The sequence below is a fragment of the Odocoileus virginianus genome, chromosome 4 (genome assembly GCF_023699985.2).
Source record: "Odocoileus virginianus isolate 20LAN1187 ecotype Illinois chromosome 4, Ovbor_1.2, whole genome shotgun sequence".
Classification (NCBI taxonomy): domain Eukaryota; kingdom Metazoa; phylum Chordata; class Mammalia; order Artiodactyla; family Cervidae; genus Odocoileus; species Odocoileus virginianus.
Window position 1 is genome coordinate 14,244,506 of NC_069677.1, and position 23,772 is coordinate 14,268,277.

Here is a 23,772-nt window from a genome sequence, read left to right on the forward strand (position 1 = left end):
TTATTTTTTAAGTCTTAGAACTGTCATCCACCAGTGTATTTCAAAACTATTTGCATTTTCAGATTAACATCTTCAGGTATTCTGTCCTCTCTGCAAAACAACTTGCTTTCAACTGACCTTAGCTCACAGATTTTTCTCTGTCAATCAAATCTAGGACTTGATGGACACATCCCAACCTCCCCTTACTAAGGCCACCCATGAATGGGTACAGATTTCAAACACCACTACAGCATTTTCCATGCGCCAAGCCCTATACAACATTTTGTAACCATATTTCCTTCTCCTCTACATTCCTAATTAATAAGATCTGATATTTGCAGTCTGAAGAGTCTTATTTTCCTATTAATTTTAGATACCTTTACTATGTCCATAATATACCTTTCAGGAGATGCAGAAATCAGCAATGCAAAAAGCATTCTAGGTATCAGTGCCTCACAATTTTATAGAAGTTAAAATGTTTCCAATACTATTCTTAATGGAATTCAATGCATAGTTGATCTTTCAGACTAAAATCTATGTGGAAATTAACTTCCAGTATGCAGAAATGTCCATTTATTTAAATCCTTAATGAAGATGTACTTTTACCAGTTACACTGAGCCAGCCATAATCTACAGTCTCCTATAATATTAGACAAATCAAAAACTTCAAGAACTCTATGTTTTATAATTATAGCTGAGTGCCATAAATGAGACAGTAGAAAAATAAAGTTATTAAATAAGAAGCCAATTCTCTTAAAATTTCACATGGTTCTTAAAATTCCTTATATAATAAATGTGAAACAGAAACTATACTACTGATTAACATTTTAAACATCTATCTGAAATGGACTAACGTAAGTACAAATGATATACCAAATAAAGGGAACAGAAACTGAAATTATCTAAGAGAAAATGACAAAAACAATAAAAAGGAAAATAAGGACACATAGGCAATATAACACTAGAATTTCTAACCAAAGAGAAAACTATAAGGACATACTACAGTTCATAAAGAGAACTGTGAAATGGGTATTATGATGTCTAAAATCAGAATGTAGACTTGCCCAAATTAGCCAAATAAACTGGGTCAAGTTATTCATTTTTGTCTGGATCGCAATTTCTTCATCTTTAAGATGAAGGGGGATGGGGTCAGGGATGAGATGTTCTCTGATTCTTCTGGCTCTAAAATTCTATAGTTTTATGTTATCTCATATAAGAGGAAACTGAGAATTTCTCTATTTCATTAACAAAGGGCTGTGTGGTTGCTGCCTACCAATACTTTTCCCTGATTCAATTTTCCAGGCACTTCTCCAACAGTAATTAGAAGATACTAGAATCAAAGTCAGTCAGTCAACCACCTTCAAATGACTAATGTGCCTCAGACAGAATCCTCATTACAAAACGCTTATGCCATATATAACTCCACCAGCAATAAAAGATCACAACATAAAAGAACATTACTAAAATAGTTATGAAAACTCAAAGAAATACAATATTTAACTTCAAAAACAATAGAGAAACCAATGCTGTCCTTAAGCTTTATTGATCAGTCTCTAGTGAGATTTAACAATGCAATCCTTCAAGCCAATAAAGACAGAATCCTAGGGATAAATGCAACAACTGCTGTCTGAAAAAAATACCAGAGCAGAACCATCTTTTCAAAGTAGTTTCTATCGAATTATCCCAGAAAGGAGCCTCGCTGATGTAGAGTATTCTTTAATAGTTTAAAGACTTTAAGTAACACTAAGTCTAATAAGGCTGAAGTAATAAGACTAAAGTAATACTTTAATAGTCAAGTATTTCATACTTTGAACCATTTACATTTTAAGACAGGAGTATCAGAAATTCTGAGCTTTTTCTTCAAAAATATTTTTAACCCCATCTGTTTCATACCATTATAAATGATACTCCCACAAAATAAATGAATTCATTTTATAAATTTCATTTAATAAATGAAGAAACTTAGGAGCCCTAATTAATTGATCACTGAAAACAGTTTAAGGAAAATATTTTTTTTCTTACCTCTACACTAGGGCTAAGGCTGCTTGGCAGTGTTTCTGAAGTCACAGTAGTGCTTGGAAGGCTGGAAATTTCCCAAGTATTTACAGGCTGTATTGGTTCAGACTGCTTTGAATGATCTATACATTTTGGATTATCCAGTAAGGTCACTTCATAAAATTCTTGAATATCTAGAGGTGAGGGAAAGAAAAGAAAAATTCAAAAGTAATTTGCATTTTCTAATTAAACTATGCATTGCTAAAACAATATAACTCAAAAGCAAAACTTTTACTCAGATTAGCAAAATAAATCCAATCTTATAATGTACTTAAACAGTGAGTATTTTATTACATCACAGTCGTATCAGAACCTGCAGGGCACAGTGTAAAAGTCACAGGCTTTTTATACTTCATAGTCAGTGCTGAGTTCAAATCCCTACTTCATCACCCTACTATCACCTGTATAGGCAAGTTACTTAACCTCTGATAACTTGCCTCTTATTACTGTGAATTGTTACACAGATTCATGTAATGCATGTAAAGTGTACACGGGCACATACACAGCTCCTAAGACAGTAGTTAGTATCATTATTTTGAATTCTGCAGAAATAAATCATTACTAATATTTTATAAATTTGTATCACCAATATCCAGGTTTGAAATATAAACCACTCAAGTGGTTTTAACTGCCCTAGTAACCAAAGTAAGACAAAAAAAGAATAATACTTTAAAATAAAACCAAAGGATTAGGAAGTATTTTTAGATACCTTCACATTTAAATAGTTAAAAATAGTAAGTTAAAATATTTTGTTATTTTAGAAATAGTTAAAAGTATGGCAAAACACTAAAACAAATGATAAATGTACTTATAGAAGCACAGAATAATTTGGAAGGTTAAGTTCTCTGTTATCAACTGGAATTACATGAATTTAGTATATTAACATTGGTTATGCTGCTCGGAAACTCTGAATGGTAGTTATATAATGTTTAAGTACACCACTACTAGTTTTTTTATCTATCTTCTGGTATAATTTTGAGTTGATATTTTTTAAAGGAGGGAAATTATTATTTAACAGCAAATGTGGGGTATTATCTTATATAGAACCAAATACAATAACTGTAAATTCGCTAAGTCCTGTCTGACTCTTTTGCAACCCCATGACCTGTAGCTTTCCAGGCTCCTCCTGCCAGGGATTTCCCATGCAGGAATACTGGAGTGAGCTGCCATCTCCTTCTCCAGTAGATCTTCCAGACCCAGGGATCAAACCTGCATCTCTTGCATTGGCAGGTGGATTGTTTACCACTGGGCCACCAGAGAAGTCCATAAATAACATTTAGAAAGGATAACTTTTATCTGTTTCTCAACATGATGAAAACATTAGTATCTCCTTTAAAAAACATCAGAAGACAGCAGAGACAAAGTAACTCCCTTAATAGTTCTGATAACAAGTGGAACTATAGAACTTTCTAGGTAAAAGGTTAACAAAAACCAAAGTCTGACAGTGAGAATAATATCAACCTATTTCACAAGATGTTAATATTACTGTGGAAAACTGTATGTAAAAGCATTTTATAAATCATGAGTCACTAGGTCAACTGTTCACATAAGCATCATGGAAGACTCAAACCCCAAATTCAGAGAGTTAGCTAAAAAAGATTCTTATCAAACAAAAATTGCTTAATCTGAATCCATATCAAGTCTCTAGAACCAACTTCTAGTTCAGAGAAAATAAAAGGGACAGAGGAACATGTTAAGTGATATCAGAAAAGCAAAGAACAAAACTGATTCAGAGGAAGACATTCTACAAGACACTGACTTGGTATCTTTCAATGTCATGAAAGGGAAAATCAATTGTTTAAAAGTAAGGATTTTTCTGTATAAAGGAAGTAAAAAAGACACAGCAACTAAATGTAACGTCAAAGCCTTAACTGGTGTGTATGTGTGTTCAAGGAAGGCTGGAAAGGGTGAACTATAAAAGACACTGCGATAATAAATAGAAAAACTTAAATACAGACTATTTTCCAGAATATATTAGAGAAAAACATTTTTTTGTTTAAGATATACATGTGTGCAAGAGTATGTACATACTTATGTAGCAGAACATGTATTTCTATATATGAAAGAGATATTTTATATGTGTAGAAGATAAATACTTGTAGATCTACCTACCTATCTAGAGAAAGATCTCCAATCCCCTCCATAAAAACAAAACAAACAAAAAGCTCTTAGCTTTTTGTATTATGCCCCCTAAAAGCACTAAATAATTGTTGAGCAATTGGTCAGTTACCAATCTCAAGATAAATAACCCAGGTCAATACATAAAAATTTTGTATTTTCCAATACTGTAAATGAAGTTCCAAATTTTAAATTTCTATGTGACCTTTTATTCTATAATTAACAGAAATACTGATATACTGCCCTTTCATAAAATCTTTTAAAATTTTAGACCAGTTCTGCCCAAAATAACTTTCTGCAATGATAAATGTTCTATAGCTATTCTACCCAATACGGTAGCCACTCACTACATATGGCTCTTGGGCATTTAAAATGTGACTAGTGTGACTGAGGAACTAAATTTATAATTTTATTTATTTAGGTTTAATTAAATACCCACACGTGGCTAGTGGCTACAGTATAGGACAACAGAAATCTAGACTAGTTATATAATTCAGCACTCTGTATGCTCAGTCACTCAGCTGTGTCCAACTCTTTGCAGCCCCATAACCCACCAGGCTCCTCTGCCCATGGAACTGCCCAGCAAGAATACTGGAGTGGGCTGCCATTTCCTATTCCAGGGGATCTTCCCGATTCAGGGATCAAACCTGTGTCTCTTATGTCTCCTGCACTGGCAGGCAGATTCTTTACCACTGGCGCCACCTGGGAAGCCCATAATATAACTCAGAGTATACATTTAATGGTCAAGGAATAAAGAGTTTCCTAGATGAATTTTTCAAAAGTTCACTTGCAACTTGCTTTTACCAATTGAAATGCCTCATTTCTAGGTCTTACATTAAGCTATCAAACAGCCCTAATTTGCTGAATCTGAACTCCAATGAACTAGAGAACCAAATATCCACATTATTGGCTATAACACACTTAAGAAAATACAAGCTGAGTAAACATCCATCAGGATGGCTATTATCAACAAAACAGTCACTGTTGGTGGGAATATAAATAACGCAGTCACTATGGGAAAACAATGTATGTTTTCCACATACACTGTAGAATGTATATGGTGTTTTCTCAAAATATTAAAACACACAATCACCATTTGGTCCAGCAATTCCATTTATAGGTATACCCAAAAGAACTGAAAGGACTCAAACAGATATTTACATACCCATGTTCATAGCAGCATTATTCACAACAACCAAAAGGTGAACACAACCTAAATGTTCATCAACAGATGAATGGTTAATAAATGAAATGCAGTATATAAAAACAATGTATTATTCACCCTTTAAAAGGAATAAAATTCTGATCAAATCTACCACAGATAAATGAATCTTGAAGAGATATGATGCTAAGTAGACTAAGTCAAACACAAAAGGACAAATATTGTATAATTCCACTTCAATGAGGTACGCAGAATAGAATACATATAGAAAGAAAAGTTATTCCCACAGACTGAGATAAGAAGAGAATGTGGAGTTACTGTTTAATAGGTAAAGAAATTCAATTTGGGGACTTCTCTGGTAGTCGAGTGGTTCAGAATTTACTTGCCAATGCAGGGACACCGATGCAGGATTCCACATGCCTCAAGACAACTCGGCCTATGCACCACAACTACTGAGTCAGCACTCCAAGGCCTGAGATCCACAGCTAATGAGCTCGCGTGCTGCAACTACTGAGGCCTGTGTGCCTTAAAGCCCGTGCTCTGCAACAAGAGAAGCCACTGCAATGACAAGCCCGTGCACCACAACAAAAAGTAGCCCCTGCTCACTGCAACTAGAGGAAGCCCAGCAAAGCGATGAAGATCCAGGACAGCCATAAATAAATAAATAAAATTTTAAAAATAATAAATTCAATTTGAGATCGTGAAAACATTCCAGACATGGATAGTGGCGATAGCAACAGAACAACGTGAAATTACTGTGTCACTGAACTGCACACTTAAAAGTGGTAAATTTCATGTGGTATATATATAATACTTTATCACAATAAAAAAATAAATTGAATGATTCTAGGGGAGTTTAAATGAATAAAGTACATGGGATATAATATGTGAGCCTGAGAAGGAAATGGCAACCCACTCCAGTATTCTTGCCTGGAGAATCCCAGGGATGGCGGAGCCTGGTGGGCTGCCACCCGTGGGGTCGCACAGAGTTGGACACAACTGAAGCGACTTAGTAGCAGCAGCAGCAGCAGGAAGCATCACTACAAACAAAGTGGAGGTGATGGAATTCCAGTTGAGCTATTTCAAATCCTAAAAGGTGATGCTGTGAAAGTGCTGCACTCAATATGTCAGCAAATTTGGAAAACTCAGTAGTGGCCACAGGACTGGAAAAGGTCAGTTTTCATTCCAATCCCTAAGAAAGGCAATGCCAAAGAAGGCTCAAACTACCACACAATTGCACTCATCTCACACGCTAGCAAAGTAATGCTCAAAATTCTCCAAGCCAGGCTTAAGCAATACATGAACCATGAAATTGCAGATGTTCAAGCTGGTTTTAGAAAAGGCAGAGGAACCAGAGATCAAATTGCCAACATCCACTGGATCATCAAAAAAGCAAGAGAGTTCCAGAAAAACATCTATTCCTGCTTTATTGACTATGCCAAAGCCTTTGACTGTGTGGATCACAATAAACTGGAAAATTCTGAAAGAGATGCGAATACCAGACCACCTAACCTGCCTCTTGAGAAACCTGTATGCAGGTGAAGCAGCAGCAGTTAGAATTGAACATGGATTTCTGTTTTATTGACTATGCCAAAGCCTTCGACTGTGTGGATCACAATAAACTGGAAAATTCTGAAAGAGATGGGAATACCAGACCACCTAACCTGCCTCTTGAGAAATCTGTATGCAGGTGAGGAAGCAGCAGTCAGAATTGGACATGGAACAACAGACTGGTTCCAAACAGGAAAAGGAGTATGTCAAGGCTGTATATTGTCACCCAGCTTATTTAACTTATATGCAGAATACATCATGAGAAAGGCTGGGCTGGATGAAGCATAAGCTGGAATCAAGATTTCCAGGAGAAATATCAAGAACCTCAGATATCCAGATGACACCACCCTTATGGCAGAAAGCAAAGAACTGAAGAGCCTCTTGATGAAAGTGAAAGAGGAGAGCGAAAAAGTTGTCTTAAAGCTCAACATTCAGAAAACTAAGATCATGGCATCTGGTCCCATCACTTCATGGCAAATACATGGGGAAACAGTGGAAACAGTGGCTGACTTTATTTTGAGGGGCTCCAAAATTACTGCAGATGGTGATTGCAGCCATGAAATTAAAAGACGCTTACTCCTTGGAAGGAAAGTTATGACCAACCTGGACAGCATATTAAAAAGCAGAGACATTACTTTGTCAACAAAGGTCTGTCTAGTCAAGGCTATGGTTTTTCCAGTAGTGCGGCATGGATGTGAGAGTTGGACTATAAAGAAAGCTGAGTGCTGAAGAACTGATGCTTTTGAACTGTGGTGTTGGAGAAGACTCTTGAGAGTCCCTTGGACTGCAGGGAGATCCAACCAGTCCATCCTAAAGGAAATCAGTCCTGGGTGTTCATTGGAAGGACTGATGCTGAAGCTGAAACTCCAGTATTATGGCCACCTGATGCGAAGAGCTGACTCATTTGAAAAGACCTTGATATTGGGAAGGATTGAGGGCAGGAGGAGAAGGGGACGACAGAGGATGAGATGGTTGGATGATATCACCAACTCGATGGACATGAGTTTGGGTAAACTCCGGGAGTTGGTGATGGACAGGGAGGCCTGTTGTGCTGTGGTTCATGGGTCGCAAAGAGTTGGACACGACTGAGTGACTGAACTGAACTGACAACATCTATTCCAACTACTTAGTTCTTTGCTTCTTTCTAGGGTGAGGAGAACTAATATTGTCAGATAAGACCCAATTTAAAAAGAGATTAGTTACCATACTTGGCTAACTAAAACCATAAGCAAAAGTACTGAAATATTTGTTAATATATGTATGAAAGTGAAAGTGAAGTTGCTCAGTCATGTCCGACTCTTCGCGACCCCGTGGACTGTAGCCCGCCAGGCTCCTCTGTCCATGGGATTCTCCAGGCACAAATACTGGAGTGGGTTGCCATTTCCTTCTCCAGGGGATCTTCCCAACCCAGGGATCGAACCCGGGTCTCCGCATTGCAGGCAGATGCTTTATCCTCTGAGCCACCAGGGAAGCCCTAATATATGTATAGTATGGTGATATTTTTGAAATGATAGGTTGTCACAGTTATTATCACTTTCCTTAAAAAAAAAAAATACACACACACACACACACACACACACACACACACAAACATTACATCTTAATTCTTGACTCATTCCATCTTGGCTAACATTCCACAGTTTATTCACTTTATTCATTTGTCTACGACACTTCTTCATCATCAGGGTATTCCCAAGACAACAGAAGTGAGCAAGTAATACTTCTTCAGAAACTAGTTCTCAATTACAATTCCTTCAGTAGTATCTGAGAAGCTTTTTCAAAGGTGATCTAAACAAAAAAGGCACCCTCTGGAAAAACTGCACACACAAATTGAGCTTTTCTTAGGAGTCCCAAGTATTAGTATTTTATATTTCCCATGCAGTCTCTGTTTTTCATAGTGAATCTACATTGTATACATCAGAAGAGAATTATCATCACTGTTTGTAACCATAAAGATTCAGGAAAAAAAAATTAGATCATCATCATGACAAGTAAATATTTCTACAAAGTAACATTCTAGGATTCAAAATATGTCCTACTTTTTCCTTTAGAGTTTTCTAAACTTGCGAGTATAACATGGAATAAACCATAAGGTATGTAGTCTAAAGTAAAACAAGTTACTATACAAATATAAAACAAAAACAAACAAGGTAAATTCTAGTATAATCCCAATCTCTATTTCCTAAAAGTCTATTCAACACACCAATGTCTGAAAATCCAAGTTATTCTTAAAAGATCAACTTCATGAAAATAAAAAATTAATGAGTTTACTCTGAACACTTAACACATTCAGCCAATCAATAGTAACAGTGTATATACTCTTGAAGTAAAACAAGAGAATTAAAAGATGAACAATAACGTCTTTGGTAGATTGAGATAATTGAGGAAAAAATTATACAACACCTAAATCTTTCCTATTTAAAGCACCTAAAAAGGTCAATTTCTATAAAAATTTGATAACTCTATTTTAAATCATAGTAAATCATTTACTACTAAAGTGTAAAGAAAATGGGAGAATGTGGTGGTAGTTAAAATGACTGCCATTAAATAGACAAGAGTGATCCCATACTCATCCAAAAATACACATAGCTCACTCAGATATATACCAGACACATAATTAAAATGTCTGATGCATTTTATCACCCTTGAAAAAAATTATTTCCTTTGAAAATAACGATGTACTAAAGTAAGCAAGAAGAGAAAACACAAAAATACAAAAATATTAAAACTTGGATTAGAGGAAAACTACCGTTTAGTTGACCCACAGTTGAAAATACTGATTCTCTTGATCCTACAGATCAGTCTTATCACAATCTATTACTCATTTTCCATTTGTAGTTTGCATGTGCTTTCACTGTTTTGGACCAAACTAGTTCCCCAGCTCCTGAACAAAGCTCTAAATTATAAGATTACAAAACTATACCACATACAACAGAAAAATTCTCAAACATTAAACTTAAATACAAGTAATTAGTCCAACAGAACTGAGATGAATCACTTCTATCTGTTACAAAACTTTATTTGGAAATCTTTAGATACATATATTTCAGAAGTCTTCAAATCTGAGTAAAAGTTTATTATTTTCTTGTTAAAATTTAAAGTTTGCAAACACTAGGGAAGGGAAGTACAGAAGTTCAAAAACATCCTCAAAGGAACCTGAGGAAAAGTCTTCTAGCTTTTAGTTACAATTTGTTGTTGTTTAGTTGCCAAGTCATGTCCAACTCTTTTTGACCCCACAGACTGCACCATGTTAGGCTCCTCTGTAGTCCACTATCTCCCAGAGATTGCTCAAATTCATGTCCTTTGAGTCAATGATGCTATATTACCATCTCGTACTCTGCTGCCCTTCCCCTTTCACCTTCAATCTTTCAATATAATACAGGTAACATCTCTAATCTATGAGTGATATTCTAGTTAATGGAAAAAATATTAAAAAAAATACCTTAACAGATGTGACTTCTCTGGTGGTCCATTGGCTAAGACGCCCAGCTCCCAATGCAGGGGTGCGTGCATGCATGCTCAGTTGTGTCCAACTCTTTGCAACCCTATGGACTGTAGCCCACCAGGCTCCTCTGTCCATGGAATTTTTCAGGTAAGAATACTGGAGTGGGTTGTCAATGCAGGGGGCTAAGTTCAATCCCTGGTCAAGGAACTAAACATCACAAGCTGCAACATGGCATGGAATTTGCATGCCACAACTGAAAGATCCCACATGCCATAACTAAAGATAGCTCCTGCCACAGTGAAAATCGGAGATCCCACACGACACACCTACTACCTGGAGCAGCCAAATAAATAAGTATTTTTAAAAAATAAACCTTAACAAATACTTTGGCAAAGAAGACAGACACACAGATGGCAAATAGGCATATGAAAAGATATCCCACCATATATCATCAGGGATATGCACATTAAAACAAGGTATCACTGTACATCTATTAGAAAGGACAAAATACAGAACACTGACAACTACTACTGCTGGCAAAAAATGAAACTACAGGAATTCTCATTCACTACGAGTAGGGATACAAAATGATAAAGCCACTTTGGAAAGCTGTTTGGTGGTTTCTTACAAAACTAAACGCACTCTCAGCACATAATCCAGCAATCATGTTCCTCAATATTTACCCAAATGAGATGAAAACTTGTGTCCACAGAAAAACCTGCACATAGATGTTTATAGCAACTTTATTCATGACTGCCAAAAACTGGAAGCAACCCAAAAATCCTTTGATAGGTGAATGAATAAACCGCAGTACATCCAGACAACAGAATATCATTCAACACTTAAAACATTTAAAAAAAAAAAAAAAAAACATGTATGTGGAGGAACCTTAAATGCACACTACTAAGTGAAAGAAGCCAATATGAAAAGGCTGTGTGATTCCAACTATATACCACTCTGGAAAACAGAACGATACAGAGTAAAAAGACCAGTGATTGCCAGGGGCTGGAGATGAGAGAGGTGAATAGGCAGAGTACAGAGGATTTTTAGGACAGTAAAACTATTCTGTATAGTGTCATGAATATATATAAGTATCTATCTACAATGGAAGACACAGGTCATCACACATTTGTCCAAACCCACAGAATGTACAAACCCAAGAGTGAATACTACGATCAAACTATGGACTCTGGGTGATAATAATGTGCTCATGCAGGTTCATCAACTGTGACAAATACACCACTCTCATGGGAAATGCCAAATATGAGAGAGTCTATGCATGTATGAGGGCAGGTACCTTCTATTCAATTTTGCTGTGAATCTAAAATTGCTCTAAAAAATAAAGTCTTTAAAAACTTAAAATAGATATGAGCTATCAAGTCATGAAAAGACATGGAGAAACCTTATCTTTGATAAGCAAAATGCATATTGCTACGTGAAAGAAATCAATACGAAAAGGACACAACACTTGAGATTTTAACTATATAACATTCTGGAAAAGGCATAACTACACAGACAATAAAAAGATAACTGGTTCCCAGGGATTTAGGAGGAGGGAGAAAGAGAAGAACAGGTGGAGCAAGAGACAGCAGAAAGATCAGTGGTTGCCAGGAGTTTGGTGAGAGGGATAGAGGGACAAATATGTGGAACACAGATTTATAGGGGAGTGAAACTAGCCCGTATGATACTGTAACAGTGAACACATTTGTCAAAGCAACAAATGTGTATGTCAAGTTTATCAATGTATTGACACAAAGAGCGAATCTTAATGTAAACTATGGACTTTAGTTAATACTGGCTTATCAACTGTGACAAATATACCACACTAATAAAAATGTCAGTAATATGAGAAATGGGAGTGTGCAGTGGTAAGGACATGGAAACTGTGTTTTCCACTCAATTTTTCTATAAACCTAAAAATGCTGAGAAAGTCTAATTATTTTTTAAATGTTTAAGGGAGCATAATAAATAACAAATTTATATTAAAAAACAAGCAATCTCATACTTCATTTCAAAATAATTTACAAATGTATTAAAATTTTAAATGTTGAAAAAAGAAGCCATGACAGAATTTGAATATAGTAAATATTTTTATAATCTTAGGGATAAGAAAGTCTAAGCATAATACCAAGGGTAATTTTTTAAAAACAAATGACAATGCATTAAAAACAAATGCAACTTGCAAAGGCAGGTAGCATTGATATTGCGAATGGACATTTTATACCTCTAAGGAAAAAAATGGAAAAAGAGGCTGGTGAGGGGCACATGACACGAACAAATAAATCACAGAAATTAACAACGATATAAGAAAATTCTTACATCGTTGGTTATTTATTCAAAATAATACAAAATAAAACATCAAAATGACTACAGATGTCTTCTACGTATCAGAATAGAAAATACTAAAAAGATAATACTTTGATGTGCTTAAGGGATAGTAAATTTGTCATTCTTCCACATATCTAAAAAATTAAATTAATATAACATTTTTGACAGTAATTAAACAAAAAAAATCACATCAAAAGCCTTTTTAAATTGTATATCCAGTTTACCAAGCAGTTCAATTCTAGGAACTCATCCAAAGAATATAATCAAGGATACAGGACAAAGAACATATACAAAAGCAATGTTGTCTATAATTCAGAAAAATTATATATCTAAATGCTCCTGGGAAATTATTAGTAAAACTACAAAAAAATCTATATAGTGCAACAGTCTTTAAACAGCACAACCCATTGATATGAAAGGCCCGTAAAGATAAATTTTGTGGGATAAAAAGTTAAAATGTACAGCACAGAGAAGTCACACTGTATACACTTAGGCAAATTCAACCACAGCACCTCTTTCCACCAAAAATAGGGAAATTCTTCCTATTAGTCAGTAAGCAAATTGTCAGCAAATAAAAACTGAGAAGAGAAGACTGTTCCCTCAGGTAGTCTGCATTATCATAGCATCTCTCTATATTTCACTGTGCTGAATGTGATTCTAGAATTATGTGCTTTGCAAGGAGAGCCAACCAGTCCATCCTAAAGATCAGTCCTGGGTGTTCATTGGAAGGACTGATGTTGAAGCTGAAACTCCAATACTTTGGCCACCTGATGAGAAGAGCTGACTCATTTGAAAAGACCCTAATGTCGGGAAGGATTGAGGGCAGGAGGAGAAGGGGATGACAGAGGATGAGATGGTTGGATGGCATCATCGACTCGATGGACATGGGTTTGGGTGGACTCTGGGAGTTGGTGATGGACAGGGAGGCCTGGCGTGCTGCGGTTCATGGGGTTGCAAAGAGTCGGACACAACTGAGTGACTGAACTGAACTGAACACCAAAGGTCATTTAAACACAAGTCAACTACTTCATCTGCTGCCCAACTGAAGAAATGATTTCTCTCCACTAGAAAGAAAAGCAGCAGAATTGTAGTTAATGAGACACAATTCCTGAAGAATTTTTAAGGGTAATTTTAATCTGATGATATTTTTCATTTTATATAACAATTTTAAGTATCAATTCCCACTGAATTGGAGAATCAATTATACCATGTTTTATTTGTAGCTTCCCAGGTGGCTCAAGTGGTGAAGAATCCGCCTGCCAATGCAGGAGACCAGGGGTTCAATTCCTGGGTTGAGAAGATCCCTGGAGGAGGAAATGGCAACCCACTCCAGTATTCTTGCCTGGAGAATTCCACCAAAACCACAGGTGACAAAACAAAGAATACTGGAATTTCCATGGACAGAGGAGCCTGGTGGGCTACAGTCCATGGGGCCACAAAAAGTTAGATGCAACTGAGCACCATGTTTTACACACAAAATTTGTATACAGGACTTTGTTTTGCAAAATGAAAATGTGTATATATACACAAGAATAACATTCTAGAAGGATCTTTACCCTATGGAAGAAGTAGGTTATCTCTGTTGTAAGAATTTTCTTGCTTATTTTATATAAAGTACATGTATCTGACCGTAAATGTTTATAAATTCCACTCTGGAGGGTTAGAGAAAAGACAACTAGACAGCTAATGTACAATGAAATACAATCTAATCATTTCAGAGAGAAAAATTTTACCAGTTAATTGATTAAAAGCAAGTACATGTTTTTGTAAACTAAAATACACAATATTCAAACCTACTCAGGCACAGATTACTCTGCTTTTGACTAAATCAACATATATTTAAAAAATCACTTTGATTCCCAAAGAAGTACATAAAATTTTAAACTATGTATTATAATTTGTTGTTTCACACACTAGCAAGAGAAAAAAGGTCAAGCCAGTGTCCAAAATAAATTATTCCAACACTTTAAATATGATATGACTAACAGTCATAGTATATTCCTTAAAACAAGGTATGTATCAAAAGGAACCAGAACTTCTCAAAGAAATGGTTGATTCTAAGGCTGGGGCAGGTTATGCACAAGATGAACCTAGAACATCTTGTTATGCCAAAAACTATGAAATTGTGCTTAAAAAAAAAATGAGGGAATGCCATAAAGACATTCCAACCAAGCTAGAGAAGCCTTATACTAGGTAAATCTGAGACAATCTGAACACCAAAATCATTATGGATGATAATATATGATCAACCAATCAAAGAAATATGATAGCTAGATAGGTAGGTAGATAAATGGGAGAGCAGTGCTTTTAATTACAGTAAAATGCCAAATGTTAACTAGAAACTATAGAAAAGTGCTGCTGCATTTAAAAAAAAAAAACACTACTACAATCTTTCAGCTGTCATTTTCAACACAGTAAAAACTGATTCAGGCAAGCTTCATCAGTGGATGCTAAGTCTAGATGGAAATGTCTCTAAAGAGCAGGGGGACTACAACATGTTAAAGCATCTCCCCCATATACTGCTTATAAACTGCAAAAGGGAAAAAAGTAACTACAGACTAGAGCAATTAGACAATACCTGGGTGATTAAAATTAACATTAAATGAAGGGCAGAAGACATCCTGTACCTATGGATATACAGAAACAGAGAATAAAAAACCTGAGTTTATTCACAAGTAAATATTAGCAAACTTACAACAGGAAACTTTATATAAAAAAATAAGAGCAGGGGGAACAATCTTCTTCAAATACATTAATGTCATAAAAGACACAAGCTGTGGAAATGTGCACAGATTAAAGAAGACTAAAGGGGAACCAGAGATCAAATTGCCAACATCTGCTGATCTTAGAAAATGCAAGAGAATTCCAGAAAATCATCTACTTCTGCTTCATTGGTTACACTAAAGCCTTTGACTGTGTGGATCACACAGACTGTGGAAAATTCTTCAAGAGATGGGAATACCAGACCACCTTACCTGTCTCCTGAGAAACCTGTATGCAGGTCAAGAAGCAACAGTTAGAACCGAACATGGAACAACTCACTGATTCAAAATTGGGAAAGTGAAAGTGAAGTCACTCAGTCATGTCCTACTCTCTGTGACCACACAGACTGTAGCCTACCAGGCTCCTCTGTCCATGGGATTCTCCAGGCAAGAGTACTGGAGTGGGTTGCCACTTCCTTCTTCAGGGGATCTTTCCGACCCAAGGATCAAACCCAGGTCTACCGCGTTGCAGGCAGACGCTTTACCATCTGAGCCACCAGGGAAGCCCCAAAATTTGGAAAGGAGTATGTCAAGGCTATATATTGTCACCCTGCTTATTTAACTTATATGCAGAGTACATCACGCAAAATGCCAGGCTGGATGAAGCACAAGCTGGAATCAAGACTGCTGGGAGAAATATCAATAAACTCAGATATGCAGATGACACCACCCTTATGGCAGAAAGCAAAGAACTAAAGGACCTCTGGATAAAGGTGCAAGAGGAGACTGAAAAAGCTGGTTTAAAACTCAAACATTCAAAAAACTAAGATCATGGCATCTGGTCCCATTACTTCATGGCAAACAGATGGGGAAACAGTGGAAACAGTGAGAGACTTTATTTTCGGGGGGCTCCAAAATCAATGCAGATGGTGACTGCAGCCATGAAATTAAAAAACGCTTGCTCCTTGGAAGAAAAGCTATGACCAACCTAAACAGCAAATTAAAAAGCAGAGACATTACTTTGCCAACAAAGGTCCGTCCAGTCAAAGCTATGGTTTTTCCAGTATTCATGTATGGATGTGAGAGTTGGACCAGAAAGAAGGCTGAGCATCGAAGAATTGATACTTTTGAACTGTGGTGTTGGAGAAGACTCTTGAGAGGCCCTTGGACTTCAGAGAGACCAAATCAGTCAATCTTAAAAGAAATCAACCCTGAATATTCATTAGAAGGGCTGACGCTGACGCTGAAGCTCCAGTACTCTAGCCAACTGATGCGAAGAGCTGGATCATCAGAAAAGACCCTGATGTTGGGAAGGGCTGAAGGCAGGAGAAGGGGACAACAGAGGACAAGATGTTGGTGGCGTCACTGACTGAATGGACAGTGAGTTTCAGCAAGCTCTGGGAGATGGTGAAGAACAGGGGACAGGAAGGACAGGGAAGCCTGGCGTGCTGCAGTCCATGGGGTCACGAGTCGGACATGACACAGCAACTGAACAGCAACAACAGAGAAACTTGACAACTAAATGCAATACCTGGATAGTATATCGGGAAAATTATTGGAAAAGGAAATTTTTAATAGGAAAAAAACTGTCCCTACATAGATAAAATAACCAGGGCTAGAAGAAATATTTAAAGATACTTTTACAGCTCTGTGATTGCAAGGTTCTAAAAAGAATTCAACCAGCTTCTGCTTTTTCAAAATATTGCCTCAAAGCAAGCGTAACAAATAAGTAACAACCCAATTCAATCAAAACCACTAACCAGAAAGTTAATAAAAATTTCCTCCAATTCCATAAAGCTGTAGCCAATAGTCTGATCCATATTGTTATAATTGTTTTCCTTCCTCAAACCTACACACACACACACACACACACACACACACACGTGTACAAAGTTAACAATACACTAACATATTATATCACTGAGACCAATAATAAGCAAAAAAATCTAAGGAACTCTGACATTTTACCATTATAGCTGGAAATTTGTAAACTTTGATTACTGAATACACTTTTCAAAATATGTAAATTCCATCAATATAAACATTCTCCTTTAAAGTAAAAACTTAAAAACAACGTTTTAAAAACATTGACCCTACAAAGCAACATCTATGTTAAACATACCTGTTGTCAATGTTCTTTATCACAGAGTAGTATTAAACTTATGATAAAGACCACCCTAATGGTTGAAGGTGAAGAGAGACTCTGGATCAGATTAGCTGAGTCCAGTTTCTGGCTCCACAGTAGACTATCTGAGAATTCTTGGGCAAGCTACATAATCACCCATCTCCTCTTTTTCCTAATCTATAAAATGGTATAATCACCTCATAGGTGAATATACACCTCACAGAATTACGATGACTAAACGAGGTATTTTTATCAGCACATAGAAAGTGTTCAATAAATATTAGCCATTATTACTTTTTACATTCTTAAAAAGTAATCACATTATCACATCCATTAGGATGGCTACTATCAAAAAACTTGAAAATATCAAGTGTTGGCAAAGCTGGGGAGAAACTGGAACCCGTATGTGCTGTTACTGAGATTATAAAAAGATGCAATTTCTATGAAAAACATTATGGTGGTTCCTTGGAAAAATTAAAAATTTTCTATCATATGATCCTACAATGTCACTTTCACATGTACACTCAAAAGAACTGAAAGTAGATTCTCAAAGAGATGCTTGCATACTCACACAGTCACACTGTTCACAACAGTCAAGAGGTAAAACAATGCAACCACCCATCCAGGGATCAATGGATAAGCAAAAATCTGACACACACACATTTATACACACACACACATTTACACACACACAATGCCACCCCCCACCACTCACTATTATTCAGCCTTAGTAAGGAAGGAAATCCTATCACATGCTACAACATGAATGAACTTTGAGAACATTATGCTAAGTAAAATAAACCTGTCACAAAAAGACAAATACTTTATGATTTCCCTATATGAGGTACTTACAGTAGTCAAAATCAGAGACAGAAAGTAGAATGTTGGTTATCAAGGGCGGGAAAGAGGAAGAAAAGGGGAGCTGTTGCTTAATACATATTGAGTTTTAATTTTGCAAGATGAAGAAGTTCTGAATTGTTTCACAGCAATATGAATATACTTAACATGCTAACCAACACATTTAAAAATGGTTAAGGTGACAGATTTTAGGTTTTTTTTTTTTTTACAATTAAAATAAAAAAGGAGTCACACTTGAAACTCAGTATCTCCAAATTCAAATGTCCTTCACTATGTTTACAAGGGCAAGTGAAAGTTAATAAAGTAGCAGTAAACAAATTTGAAGCTAAAAATCTCAGAAATGGACAGTTTCATTGCATAATCCATCTTCATTTTGAAATATGTGCAGAATTTTAATAAAATAGTGCTTTAAAAGAAGACTGCTATTTATCACAGATAAAATATACAAATCATGTGACACAACTTACTAAAGTCTCCAAAGCCAGTCTGATTTTGAGCCCAGGTTTTTCTCCTGTGCACAAGGAAGGTAGATGAGTTCTCTGGTCCCATAAGTAAACCCAGGGGTCTAGACTGGTACAAAATCTTTGAGGACTACCAAGATCCTCTCTGATCCCAGACAAACCCGAGAATAAAAGATGACTGCAAACCACTATGGACCTGAACAGCTGACTGTCATCAATCTATTTTACTCACAAAATTTTCAACTAGAAGTACAGAAAATGAGACTACAAAATCAAATATATTAAGTTTTCAACTTGCTCTCACCTAAATTAGGGATTAAAATCAGGTGGACTTTGTTTCCCATTTATACAAAAATAATCACCAGATTTTTGAGGAATAAATTTTTTTTTAAATACATAGTTCACAGACTTTTTTAAAACTATAATTTAAATACTCACCTCTAAAGAAACAACTTAGCTAAAACTCAGAAGTTAATAAAATCTTCTACTTTCAATAATTTTTAAATCTACAAACCATCCTTCAAGGATAGTACTACCAAGCCTCAAAGCAAGAACAATGATTACCATATTTCACTGAATTGAGGTTACTGATACTGACACTATCAAATATAAAATGCACCATTATATCACATGCCACTAAGAATGTAAAACCAATGCCAATATATATCCATTATAAAATTCATCCCAGGTTCAGAGATGTTAAAGTTTTTTAAAATTGGTATCTTAGAACAGATATAGCGCAGTATGTGCATGCTTATTCCTCTGAAAAACAACAAAGTGGTGGTGGTTTAGTTGCTAAGTTGTGTCCAACTCTTGCGACCCCATGGACTAGTCTGCCAGGGTCCTCTCTTCATGGGATTTCTCGGGCAAGAATAACTGGAGTAGGTTGCCATCTCCTTCTCCAGGGAATCTTCCCAACCCAGGGATTGAACCCGTGTCCCCTGCATTGCAGGTGAATTCTTTACTGTTGAGCCACCAAGGAAGCCCTTCAAGGTGCCAGAAACCTAACCTTAATAATATATCAACTATGGGGTGGCGGGTGGCGAGGGGATAACATAACAACTTAGGTCCTTGCACAGAGTTGTTTTAAATGCAGTGGATACAAACTACCAATTCAAGAATCACTCAATAAATAACTATTGTAGACTCCAAGTCCAAGTAGTAACTAAGTAATTCACTATAGCCTAGGAGGTGACTTCCAAACTCTTAAAGTCAAAAACCTAAGCACCATATGATTTTCAACAATTAATGGTCAAAAAAAAAAGAAAGAAAAAAAAGAAACAATTAATGGTCAAGACCCTAGGTCTCCTTTAATTCAATGATTCACAAGTATCACCTCAGAAGATGAAGTACTACCTACTAAAGGAAAAAACAGTTAACACAGAATTTTTCAGTACATACTATAAACACAATGGACTCTAGTTTAACTTAGGGTAATTTACAAGTTTAAAAAACTATCACAGTGTTTCAAAAACAATGGTACAGATGCAAAGGGAAGAAAATCTTACTGGCCTAAAATTTTTCAAAAATTAGTTAATCCAACTTAAGCATGAACCAGAAACTGCATTTATTAATTTAGTAGTGTCAAGAATTCAATTATAGTATAGAAACACAAAAAACCCTCTACTAAATTTACTTGTTTCAAAATTCGTAAAATGTATTACTTTCCTTACACCAAAATCTGATACTATATTCTATACGACCTTAAATATAAGTAAACCTAAACAGCAAAGCTTAAATTCACTACCAATAAAATCACACAGGACAAAGATTTACAACTGTAAGTTACAATTAGAAAACTAACTCTATCAGAATTCAATTATGCATAAGAATAAACACATTCAAAATAGAGGAGGCAGAATATATTAAAAAAAAAATCCCCATCAACATTGCAAATCTACTTCCCATCTCAATCTAAGTGTTGGTTCTGGTTGACTACTTCACTAATGATTTAATTTTCTTAAGTCATGGACTCCACACAGAGGACTCCATCTATCTATGAATTACATGTAAAATAAGACATACAAGTCATACTACTTTTTCCTAAACAGTGAGCCTACTAAATAAAATATTCCTAGGTTTAATGGTGATTTAGAAAATAACTAGAAGTGATTTTTCCTTCCTCTGTTGTTTTTTCAGAGGAATCCAATTTGATCCATTTGGACCTTAAACCTCAGAACTTAGAAATTCAAATGGAGTAAATGTCCATCTGTTTAAACAAAATAAGCAAAATACTGGTCATTTTTAAACATGAGTGACAGACATATAATAGTTCATTATACTGTTCTCTCTGTTGTTGTGTATGTTTTCAAAAGTTTATAATAATGCTAAATTATATTTAAGTGTACTGAGTGATCTTTTTTAACGTTTTAATTCTAAAACTAATTTAGTCTAGTATCAATTTACCAATAAGCTATATGATAGAATACATTAACTTGAAAGTAGGATAGGATAGGCTACATTAACCTCAAATCACATCAAAAGTTACTCCATCAATACATAGATATAAGGCTGTAACTACTGAGGGAAAAAATATAATGCAATGAAATGTCTTATTTTAATATGTGATATAGTCAATGATTAATAAAAATGCATTTTATTCTTAGAATTGAAAGGGACAATTTTTCTAGTTCAGTGATTTGTACACTTTTCAAGGTACCTAGAGAAAAGGGCCAGAACGGATCATCTTGTTTTATATACCATGAATTGTGTACAAAATATAAGATTTTGCTTTAAAAAAGGATCTAGCTACTTTTTAGGAAAAAGGTTAAAAGCACTGTTCCACTGCATCCACAGGCTACAGCTAATGCAGTGACCTAGAACAGATTATATGATTTATACCATCTCATTCAATCAATAGCACTGTCAGGAGTAGAACTCAGCACCCTTGTTCAGTTCTCCTTTAAAACAATGAAGCACATCAAATTTAAGTTACAGTTAAGAATAAAACTCTGTTTCAATATTCTTGTCTGTAAAATAAGATTAGACCAAGATTATCTGTAAGATCATTTTTCAAGTCTAAAACTCTAACTCTACAAATGCCAAGTTTAAACAGAGGTCTATATTAAGAGAATGAATGTTCTTAAACACAGAACTCTTCAAATATTTTCAGATATTCCAGAGAAATAACAAAACCAACACAGAAACAAGCTAACAGTTAGTCAGTCATTACTTTTTGCAACCTCTTCATTTTTTAATGCTAGGATATTACACTTTGTTATCAAAGACCACTGAAATAATCATACTGAAAGTTTTTTTGGTTATTAGATACTTTTGGAAAAGATATTGACCTAAGTATCAAAACACACAATTCACTGGATGTTCAAGTAACTGCATGGCTCACAGAGAACCAAGTATATCACTCTTAAGTTTAAAATAAGTGAATTCAGAGAAGCACTAAATGGTCACAAATAAAGTTTTAATTCCCACCTATTAAAGCCTGAAAGAGGTTGCTCTGGAATATGTTAATAACCCGTTCTATGGAACTTCTGAGCTGTCTGTCTTCTGTTTGGCTTAGTCTCGAACGATAATCTTCCAAAAGGTGCAGTGCTCTCTGGGTATCTGAAAAGAATAAAAAAGTTTGATTAAAATTATATATTTATAAGGAAGTACTACAAACTAGCTATGCAGCAAATGACTGCAAGATACCTAAACAATTCTCCAAACCTCCAAGTCAATTCACACTACTATATTCCTGTACACATAAATAGTTCTTAGAAATGATTCCAAAAATGTTCATTATGTCACAATAAAACAAGGTGAGTAGTTTGTAACCAATGTGTTCTAGTGATCATTTAATCAGTGTTAGTAACATAGTTTAGTTGATCTGATATACAAACACCGATTACTACAATCCGTACAATTCAAGTATTCTTTCAAAACTAGTAGTTCTTAGCCAGTATTTCACATACGTTCACGAAAGGGTTTACTAAGAACGATAAAATAAAATATTAAAACGCCAACACAAACTTTTTAAACAGACATTTCAGAGGGGAAAAAAGTTAATTGCCTCTCCAGTCCAGAGATGTCAAGGGAAAAAAGTTTGACAAACATTTAGGTGCTTCCCTCTTCTGAATGATTAAGGCTGAGATTCCCTAAGCAGTAAGGCAAGGCTGTGCTGTCTCATCAGTTACACAAACATCTGTAAAACACAGCAAGCACAAAACAAAAAAATGCAAGGGATAGCCACAAGAGTTCCGAAGTAAAATCTCACCTTGCTTCCGGACCGGCATTTTTCTCCAGAATCAGGAAGAGAGCACACACCTTAGAACACAAAACAGAAAGGAAACAGAACTTAATTTAGAAAAGAACAAAACAGAGGTTAAAGTAGCATTTACTCCTAATTCTCAAATAGAAAAACTCCTAGCCCTATTTGAAAAGTCCACCTGGCAAAGTTTTCCCAAGTGAAAGGAGAGAGCCTCAAAACCCAGCAGTGTCAATCTAGAAAGCTTTTACCTAAGGTTGGGTTCCCCTGCAAATTAAGAGCAGACAGAAGCAAGCTGCCAAACTCTCCTCGAAAGCTGCCCCTTCTCCAAGGGTGCTTAATGCTAGACGTGGGGCCACCCCTCCCCCCGCATAAGAAGGCATACCCCCCCACCTGCTACTGGGGGGTGAAGAGGCGCTCCGACCCTTGGCCCCTAAACCAGCAGAGACTGTAAGGCACTCGGAGAAGGAACCAACTGGATTGATCACCCCGCCCTGCTCGGGCCCCCTCCTCTCGCTTGCCTGATTCCTTGTTGGCTTCCTCCGAGCTACTCCAGCGAGGGCCGGACAGGACAGCGGCCGCTCTCCGACGCCCTCGTGCCCCACATGCACACCTCCGCGGGCCCCCACACCTGCGGCGCCGCCACAAAGTTCCTGCGAGTGGCGTGCGCTCGGAGCTGGGGTGCGCCCCGGACCGTCTCCCCCGCCCTGCCCCGCTCCACGTCCCCCCGCCCTACCCGGGGCTCGCGGAGCTGTGCAGAGGGGGGTGAGGGAACGGGGGAGGA

General features: G+C 36.3%; 1 protein-coding gene across 15 annotated transcripts in view; it reads right to left on the reverse strand.

Annotated features, from left to right (window-relative positions):
- Window positions 1-23,772, reverse strand: part of DLG1 (discs large MAGUK scaffold protein 1) — a 267,402-nt gene that overhangs the window by 242,987 nt on the left and 643 nt on the right. For 9 of the 15 annotated variants that reach the window (XM_020887881.2, XM_020887878.2, XM_070466201.1 and 6 more), the window contains exons 1-4: window positions 23,510-23,697; window positions 22,998-23,047; window positions 22,214-22,345; window positions 2,002-2,168 (exon numbers count right to left, since the gene is read on the reverse strand). In XM_020887881.2, the coding sequence (XP_020743540.1) occupies window positions 2,002-2,168; window positions 22,214-22,345; window positions 22,998-23,016 (318 nt within the window). In that variant the 5' untranslated portion in view covers window positions 23,017-23,047; window positions 23,510-23,697. Of the gene's footprint in view, window positions 1-2,001; window positions 2,169-22,213; window positions 22,346-22,997; window positions 23,048-23,509; window positions 23,698-23,772 lie in introns of those variants that run through there. The other 6 variants (XM_020887885.2, XM_070466203.1, XM_070466202.1 and 3 more) reach the window with 2 other exon arrangements.